Source organism: Hetaerina americana, unplaced genomic scaffold (assembly GCF_022747635.1).
Source record: "Hetaerina americana unplaced genomic scaffold, ioHetAmer1.1.p SCAF_3, whole genome shotgun sequence".
In the NCBI taxonomy this organism is placed as follows: Eukaryota; Metazoa; Arthropoda; class Insecta; order Odonata; family Calopterygidae; genus Hetaerina; species Hetaerina americana.
Genome location: NW_027286874.1, coordinates 29,241,366 through 29,251,302, shown reverse-complemented (window position 1 = coordinate 29,251,302; position 9,937 = coordinate 29,241,366). Strand labels below are relative to the sequence as shown.

The window sequence follows — 9,937 nt, the reverse complement described above, 5'->3', positions numbered from 1 at the left end:
ATTTATAATATTTGAGGATTAATTGGTTTCAAATGTGATACTACCACCTTTTAATTTCTGCTTTCGTACATGCAATATAAATATATAGCAAAATACGTAGGATATCATTTAAGAAATCCGTGAAACTACGGAAGACTTGCATAGCTGAACTGATGGCAGTGAAGAAGAAGACAGATGAGGAATGCCATCATGTAAATAGAAGTATTAAATGTTTGGTCGATAATGACTCCAGGAAAGAAAGGAAATATAAACTTGTTAGGCCTCTGCGAGGCTGAAAGATTGTTGGGATTATTGAAGATAGAGAGTAATATATAACAAAGCAGTAGAGCCTTCATTGGGTAGCCATAGTACTGAATAGGAAACCGATGAGAAAGGTAAAGAATGTACTAAAGGTGAATGGCAAATTACTATTAGTTGAAATTCAAGCAGAAAAGGCGGCAGAACTGCTCCAGAATTAATAAAATGAAGAGTTTTTATGGGCTCACCCATGTACGAGGACTTCATTAGATCCATATTGATACCATCCCAATTAAGGATTGCAACAGTATGTAAGGTCTAGGAATCTAAGTTTTGTTTCACTTGTGGCAAAGTTAGTATGTAGGATCATCAGCAAAAGGATGGAGAAAAGATTAACCAAGTACTGAGAGAGAAGAGCAGTTTGAATCTATATAGAGTATGGGTGTAATGGTTTGATAAGTTGCCTATCTCTCTAATTTACTCCTACCTTCCGTAATACAATCATAGATTCTACCCAATTTACTCTTATCTAATGCCTTCTCAAAATCTACAAAACAGACGCATCCTAATCGTTCCTTTGTTCAAATTTTCCTCTCTATTAGTGACACCATTATGGCTGAGGAATTTTAAATAAATTATATTCCTTTCATTTGTTTGGGCAGATTTACCTTTCTTACTTCCTGATAATTCGTTCACCTTTATGTACAGTCCACCAACTACAGCCTTACCTTAGAAACTTTCCATATCTTCACACTGCATCTTCCGCTGTGATTATTAGTTTTCCCAGCTCTGTTTATTATTTATCTTTGTACTTTTACTTAGTTCTGCATTAAAATTCTTTCATTGCCATCTCTCTTCTAGTTTCCTAATCATCTCATCTGAATTCAATGGTTTCTTATCTTTTTTTCATTTACTGTCCCTGCAGTTCATTTATAACTTTTAATATACCTCTTTCAATATGTTCCCATTTTTATTCTACTGTACCTCTCTCCTTGTCCTCACTCCCAAAATTTTCCACTACCCCCTGGCACTCCTTCCTTTTTCTCTTGGTTAATACTTTGTAATTTGTCTTATAATGCACTCTTCTTGTCATTAGAATAAGACACTTGAGTGAGATATACTACAGAACATTTCTCACTGAATGAGATCCGGCATACACCATGCCAGGCAGACATGGTGCCGTCTCCTTCCTCGGGAACTTATCACTTAGAATACAATGCTTACTCCCTAAGGAGGAAGTGAGAGTAGCTTCGTACATGGATAGAATCTTAAAAAATTGACTCAGATTCACGATGGAAAAGATGGAACAGCAAAGTGGCGTGTATGAGCTGAATGTTTAGACTGTAACATCATATACATTGGGCAAACTGGTTAAAATTTCACCAGGAGAATGGCGGAACACCAGGCCTGCTTCATCAAGGTAGGAATAACTCTTTATTTGCCAAATATCTCCTTGACCAAAATTGCATCGGCGATTTCCACCCAAAGGTTCGACACCGAGAAGAGAAGGGACTGATTACACCCGCTCGAAGAGTTGGAGATTTTAGGTTACCTGAAATCCAAGCACCAACAACTCCTGAATGACCATTTGTATCCCTCACGATCCTTCCTCCTGCATCTTTCCTATTCCATACGTGATCCTTCCCATTTCCCACCCACTGAGACAGCCGTTTTAAGTATGCACCTCACAACCCCTATCTTTCCGCCACTAGCTTTCCCAACCTATTCACCCCCAGATGCTTTCTAGTTCCCACCAATTGGCATACCCACCACCACCCTTCCCATTTTACCTTCCCTTATATACCCCTAGATTACCTCTCCATTGCCCTGCCCTCCCAAGGGTTATTGCAAATATAAATATTATATATATATATATGTACATACCTGTACGCAGGTATGTACTCAGGATTCCCTATGATGTTGCATAGCAATTAAACTATTGTTGTGAAATATAAAAAGTCCAGTGGAAATTGCAACGCTACTCTTCATTCATTTTACTGTCATTGATTTAATTTGAAGAAACTGGGAAAAGTTACGACAGTAACCATAGTGGAAGCTCCCGCTGATGTATGCACGGATAAGTAATTTCACTGTGAAATAATTAAACACCCCAGCGGATCCCGTGATTTCTGGGCAAGTTATTTCATTACTAGGACTCCACCTATTAGGACCTTTTCAAACATTTTTATATTAAATGGTGATATCAGTTGACATTTTTCATGGCTGTATGCCCATCATATCGGGATAGGACCTTACAGATAAGGCTATTGTGTAAGGAGGTTTCATTTATAATCTCATTTCAAGTGATGATATCCTTGCAGAGCTGCTATAGAGTTAGGGGAAGGAAGTTTTTAAGGGTTCATTTGTAGCATTATGTTGGAGGAATTGGCTGGAAAAAGTTGTTAGAACAGTACCCATTCCAAAAAAGGGAAAATTAGCAGGACATGAGAACTGTAGGACCACATGTTTCATATCACTTAGAATCCCAAGCTGAAGGATGGCGAGGAGAGTAGGTGGTGACTATGAATCACCAGCTACTAATCCCTCCCACACCAACCCAATCCAGCCCATACTCACCACACATCATTCCCTACATTCTGAAGTTCTCCTCATTACACCTTTGGCATTTGATGTCAATGCTGGAATTGAAATGGCCAACTGCTAAGAAATAAAATCCTAGATATCCAGCCTAAGTGTCAAGATATTCTGACAATATAAAAAAAAGCCATTGACACAATAATCAACCTTCAGGCCGGTTTGATAGGTGATAGTAGAGTCAACCCAGTACTAAGCCCAATGGCGTGTGTGATTCACACACAAGGATAGGAGGGCCAGTTCCTATCCCTGTTGTGGTTTCCCAGAAAAATCTGGTACCAGTAAAATCACAAACCTTGGAGCTGAGGATGCTCAGGGGCTGGGAATTGAACCTCAGCCCTCCAGTCAGTAGTCCAATGCTCTACCCCTAGACTACTGTGACCCTTGTTCTGGTAATATTATTATTATTACTTTTTATTTGCCCAGAGATCACAATACAAAAATACCAGGTGGGTGGTGTATGTACATGATATAAGGCACGTACGTCAATGAGGAGCAAAGACACAGGCTCAGTTAAGATACATAAAAGAAATGATGCTCATAGTTACATAAATGTTTGGTACAAACCCATGAGCATTGGCTGTTACATTGATAAAAAAAAATATGGCAGCCAATAATGCCACATTGTTGAGATTCCTGAGGCTATTTCTCTACAGTCAAAACTACTTGTATCAATTGTTGCGTTCAGTTATATTCTCAAAAAAAATCACAAACTAAAATTTACTATTTCTTGCTTACTCTCCATGATTGCAGCATGTTTGATTAAATTATGCATTTCACAGTAAATATCACTTTAAAATCCACAGTGGGTTGGTTTTGCTCCTCCCCATAAATTTATTAGCAAAGCAATTATACCAACCATAGTAATTGCTCAAGATGTATGGATTCTGCTATTACAATAACAAATAATATTATCACAAAGAAATAGATTGCTCCTTAAGTAACAAGGTTTTATGGTAGTTATTTAACATTGCATTCCCTTAAAAAAATAAGGCATATAAAAATTGGGAGAGAATACACGTATTAGCATAATTTACCATTTATGAGGGACTGATTGAGTTAATTTTTGCAAGCTTTTTATACCAATTTTAGTACGCATTTAATTTTTTATTCAATTAATAATGACAATTGTCGAGAAAGATCTTCACAGACCTTTAGCAGGTTTTTTTATTAAAAGGAGTCCATCTGAGCGAAATATTTCGCAGGAATTTCAGTTGCTGGTTGTGCTTTTCAGACCAGTGCCATTAATTTGATTCATTCCCATTCATTCTATCCTTTAAAACCTCTTTTTCAGGTCCAGTAAAAGGTTCAATTAAAGTATGCTTCCATCCATTTTCTTTTCAATATAGAAAAGCCCGGCAACTTGATTGGATCTCACTTCAACTAAAAGTCAATCTTCTGTTTAGCAGTCCTACAACAAAACATCAGGAGAGCATTGGTTACATTTTGGTATTTAAAAAGTCTTACCAGGTATGGTTTTATTAAATTAGGATCTAATTACATGTCACACTAATTACAAGGCCAGAGATTAAATGTTTAAGCGTCATCATCAAATGGTGTTTAATACATACAATTTGATAAATGAAACAGTCTCTGGCGTCACTTGGTGGAAATTCTTCATATTGAAATTAAATTTAAAATACTTCGCCTTTCCACATAAACCACTTTTATTACGACCTAGATTTCGTTATGGTGTAACATCATCAGGTCTATAATATGGTATAATATCATCAGGTATAGACCTGATGATGTTATACCATAACGAAACCTAGGTCGTAATAAAAGTGGTTTATGTGGAAAGGCGAAGTATTTTAAATTTAATTTCAACATAAAATTTGGCTTATATTCTAAAATAGATGCAGGTGGAACAGTTATGCCACTACAAGGATGAGGGAAAGAGACATTGGTAAGAATGATATCAGGGATCATGGAGTCCTTAAAACATTGAACCTTTTTCCAAAAAGCCATAGCTCAATTCTCTAGAACAGCTTGTTAATTAAAAAAAACTATATCCATGGACTCATGTCAGTGAATGTCATTGTCTCCTGTTGTCTTCCAACCTCAATGTAGTGACGTACTAGCCCATCTGCTGCCCACTTATCTTTTAGAGAGACACACAGATGTTTAGCTTACCAGATGATGAATCTTAAGCATTTACACTCTACATGCAAAATCACAAATTTGGATTCTAGAAGTTTTAAGAAATAAATAAAGAATGGCGTTTTGAAGTTTTATTTCTGGTCAAACACATTGTAACAGTACCATTAGTATTTTCACCATCATAAATACACACTCATACACATGATTATTGTTGTCACTCATCTCCACTAGTTCAAATCATGATTCATCGACTGTCATATTTTACATAACACTTGTCTTTTACATAGCCCTCCAATTTATTAACTCTAGAGCACATCGAATGAACAAAGTCCAACTGAATGACCATTCTCCAACGACCAAAATTACTGAAGGAGCAGCATTGAAAATAAGCAAACTCAACTGGTGTTTATAGAAACTCAATTCCAAAATATAGATCATCAATTTATATTTCTATATGGATATTCCATTAAGAAAGACAAATCACAAAGTGAAATAATTTTGCTGGGGCTCACCTTAATTTTGAGCCTACCATTCTCCCCTTACGTATACCTTCTATCACAGAGCTCTAGCAGGAGACTTGAAGCATATTTTTTTTCCGAACAAGGTTCTTTAAAAATTCCCCATTGAAGCTGGATTAATGTTTCCATTCTCTACAAACTCACAAACAAATTAGGGCAGTTGTGCAGGGCAGAGGTTGCCTGTTTGAAAGTGGTGAAAAATGAAGAAAATACTAAATCACCTAAGAGAGAAATGTTTGTGCCCCTTCCTCCTGCTATAAATATGAAATTGTGAGGGCAAAATAATTCCCTGAACAGTTTGTTTGGCAGTGGAAGTTTATTATTCTTATTTTTTTGCCTGCAAATATTACTATTTTATTGCTTTAACAATGAAGCTCCTGTGAATGATGTCTTCATTACCATGCATACTTAAATGCTCCCCAAAAGGATATTCATTTACATGATTTGACTTGGTCTTTGTGCTGATGAGAAGGTGATACCAATCAAGTTCACTCCTATAATGTACATCACATTCACCTAAGTGATAATATCAATTTTGCATGAAGGATGTTCTTTAAGGATTCCTTCAAATCCACCTTCTTTAGCTTTTCCCATTAAGTTACAATACCGAATATACCAGAAAGGAATGCGATTCTCCTCACTGAAGCCGCAGGTTTGAAATAACAGAAAGGATGACTCTAGAAGTGCCATAGCATTGAAGACTGTGACATGCCCTACAATTTAAGAGCGCATGGAGTTGACATTGATCAGTGCTTGGTGGGATAAAACGAATGCCTGTTTGCCACTCTTCAGCCTTAGTGGACAATGCCTTCTGTTATTAGACTTCCCAAAGGTGTTTCCAAAATTGATTGTAATGTCAGTACTCCCAGAACTTTCCAGAATTTTTCCTGCCCTGAAGATTAGATGCATAGGAACTAAATTTACGTACGCAATACAAAGCATTGTGAGGAGCGGACATTTCTGTTGATTTTAATTTCAGGGCTGGCATGTAACACATTTTTCTCCAAGATTGGCCAAGCCTTATTAATGACAATAGCCAAACCATATATTTCACATGTAGTTCATTTGGAATTACTTAGTCCAAGAAATTTGGTACTTCAAGGAATGTTTTTAATATGTAACAATCTAATGACTACCATGACAAATTCCACACTAATTAGAAGAAATGTGGAAGCAAATATATGAGCAAGAGTTAAGCTTGCTGAGTGATTTGAAATCACATCAGATCAAATGACCGTGAAATATTACAGACACGCAGAGAAAAAATTTATTTCATTACAATTTCCACCTAAACAAAAAAAATCAGAAATTCTTATCAAGATGATGCTTTAATGTCATAAAGAAGATAGCTACAATGCAGTAAAGTTATTAAATACAGAAAAGATTAAGTACTGCATGTGGCTAGATAATAATAGGTGATTGACAAAATGCGAATTTCTTTAATGAGGAAAGAGCTCTTACAGGTGCCATACTCTGTTAAAAGACTTGTTCTTGTGCATAGTAGTATCCCCTAGATAAAATGTTGGTGGAATATATGAACTATTGCCGATTATAAATGTTCCTTTTGCATGGAAAATGGTTCAACTCAGACAAGGGTCAATATTGACCCATAAAGTTCTTGAAACAGGCATGCCTGAAGCTTCAACATCTGCAGCGTTAGTCCTGTCCTCAAGGAGTGAAATCCTCCAGCAGCATGCCAATGCCATAAATGTGGGCTTCACCATACGATGTACACAGAATAATTCTATTACATGCTATCATTAAAAATTATGAATTTAAGAGTTCACCTAACCATTTTATACATTTTCATAATTCATGCATAATCCTTGAATTTGAATCTTCTCTCAGTGCACCCTTTGCATCAATGAATACTCTACATAATTCACTGAATTTTATTTAACATTTCAGGTGCTTGCCTTATTACATAACAACATCGAAATAGAGATGAAATTCAACAAAAAAGATTTATTGTTCATATTAATTAATGAAAGCCACTTTTGACAAAAATAAAAGTGTTTACTTTTCCATGCAATATGTTAACAGGGAGCATAATAGTCAGTAGACCACTTTCATGGAGGCGATTAGCACAAAATTCCCACGTCAGAATTGGTGGCATCCTGGCTACATAAAACAACAATATACAATAACAAGGTGAATAATTATAATTTTAAAACGTAGGACCCTCAATCACCAAAACCTTAATGAAATTTGGGATTATAATCAAGAACTGCTGGCAAAGGAACTACAAACTATGTGATTTAATACCCTGAGACTGTATCTCCACCATGAGGAATTCAATTGGGATTTAAGCAGAATTATGGATATGTCCCCAATCATTAAATATTTCATAGATAGGTCATGATGCTACTTCGCCGAATGTCTTATGACCAGTTTCCTTTGCATGGCGCTGAGCCTGTACATGCCCTGTTAGCATGGTATCACAAACCATACATTTCAGGGTGAAGCGAGCAAGATCTGTGAATTGCCGACTTGACTTAGCCTCTTCAGATAGAGCCAATGCTTGAGTGAGAATACCTTCATCAGAAATTGGAAATATGGTTTGCAATTTTCCTCCCTGAAACAAGAAGAAAAATAAATTTATTTAAATTAGTTCTCGAAAACCACAATGTATCTAAGGACTCCTTTAAATTCGCTTTCCAAAATAAATATTTGTAGACACTTGCATACGTAGCGTACTATTAAAAAAGGTGTTGCCAAATTACCTCCAACGGTTCGAGATACAAGGGATCGTAGTGAATTCCATCAAAAATTAAGAGCACTCGTTGTCCATAGTTTTGGTCTTCACCGAAGCGGTTAATTATACAGTTGAGTGTATCTACAACATCAATTTCAATGCCATAAAAACTTGATAGCACTGCCAGTTCGATGGCACCTCCCCACGACTCAGGTTTCTTGATCCATTGACAGTACTCGGGATTTGGTTTACCAAGGATTGCTTCAGAGTACTCATCAGGATTAGCAGCGACTGATTCCGCTATTATCTCCCGTAAAAAGGCACCGTTATCTGTGTGTACTTTACCTTAAAAATATCAAACATAATGATATTGAAACAACCAATACCGAAATCACAGGGTAACGCAATTGCTAAGTAAGGTTCCAACTATACAAACCACTTAAGACGTATCCAATGCTTGTGAATAGGCATGAATTGTCTGCAGGCACAACCTTGCGGAGGAGGATCCCCGGAGAACAACTCTCCGATTCTGACCCGGCAATATCACAAGTAGAATCATATTGCTCACTTTTTAGGTTTTCAGAGGTTTTATCACTAGCAGAACAAGAAGACTCCTTTTCTTCAACGATTAACAATTCACCGGAATTTATTGCACACCTTTCTAAGGTTAAAGTATTATCACTGAGACCCAAGGCTTTTGGAGGATATCCATAGAGTACATGAAGGGATTCAGGTTTTATATTAGTCAGGGACGACAGTTTCTCCTTCAATTCAAATATAGTGCTTTGTCCTGTAAGACCACTCAGTACGGTTTGCCCCGATTTACTCTTTAGCTTAAGCACAAAGGAATTCATCTTGTCCTAGGGAACAATTACGGATTTCACTAGACAACCACTACGACCCACAAATTCCACTCCGAATCCGATTCGTAACCTTCATTTATACTTCCACTAGTCGCACTTTGAGAATCAAATCAGCTCCGATGAACTCGTTACCTATCGTTGAAGTAAGTATTCTGATGATGAAATAATTTTATTATTGCCCGCTCGTAATTGGTCAACAGTCTATACACATTTCGAACCTAAGTTTAATCTCAAATTTCTCATCAATACTATTGACACGAACGGAAGAAAAACAAGCCATGAGCGGCATTACCAACTTGATAGTACTCATTCACAACTTCTAAAAATGAATTGCGGCGTCCCGCAAGGTACAGGGTAGAGCATAAATATCGTAAAATATGCCGAGCGTATATTGCGTGGCAGGTATGTAGCACTTCATCGGTAGTTGTACTTCTTGAAAATCAGCTGATATTCGCAACATCGTGGGCGAATGCAATGCTATTGCATCGGCTCCATGATGTCGCTTATGATTGCGGGTATCATGTCGCATACGTGCCCCTTTTTCCTAATTACGGAGAACTGCTACTATGCCTGAAAGAACTACCCATTATCCTTACGAGGAAAGTACACCAGATTCAAGGGCAACTTATTTCGATTAGCGTAACTAAGTTGAAGGGAACTCATATCCACAAATAAGAACATGCTCTATAGCATTGAATAGTAACACCAAAGGAAGAAGATAAATGGGTACACATCCCCAGGCGTCTGGAATAACCCGAATGTAATTCTTCGGACTTAGGAGACTTTGTAAACACTACGAAACAATGCATACGTAAGCTATCAACAGCCAACTCAGGATGGGATTAGTGATTTTAAACAAAGAGATGATGGGCGTTGCCCCTCCCATCAGTCCTGTTTTTATATTACAAATCTAGTGGAGCGGTCAAACG

General features: G+C 37.1%; 1 protein-coding gene across 1 annotated transcript; it reads right to left on the bottom strand.

The window, feature by feature from the left end:
• Nucleotides 1–7,400: 7,400 nt before the first annotated feature.
• On the bottom strand, nucleotides 7,401–9,937 carry Yod1 (Yod1 deubiquitinase). The gene is made up of 3 exons (XM_071587494.1): nucleotides 8,582–9,937; nucleotides 8,174–8,490; nucleotides 7,401–8,025 (listed from the first exon to the last, which is right to left on the bottom strand). The coding sequence occupies exons 1-3, from the start codon at nucleotides 8,997–8,999 to the stop codon at nucleotides 7,807–7,809; spliced, it is 954 nt and encodes a 317-aa protein (XP_071443595.1). The 5' UTR covers nucleotides 9,000–9,937; the 3' UTR covers nucleotides 7,401–7,806.

Coding starts and splice junctions, on each gene's coding strand:
- Yod1 (XM_071587494.1), bottom strand. CDS start 8,999: ATGAATTCCTTTGTGCTTAAGCTAAAGAGTAAATCGGGGCAAACCGTA. Junction 8,491..8,581: donor CATTGGATACGTCTTAAGTG/GTTTGTATAGTT, acceptor GATATTTTTAAG/GTAAAGTACACACAGATAAC. Junction 8,026..8,173: donor TGTATCTCGAACCGTTGGAG/GTAATTTGGCAA, acceptor TTCTTGTTTCAG/GGAGGAAAATTGCAAACCAT.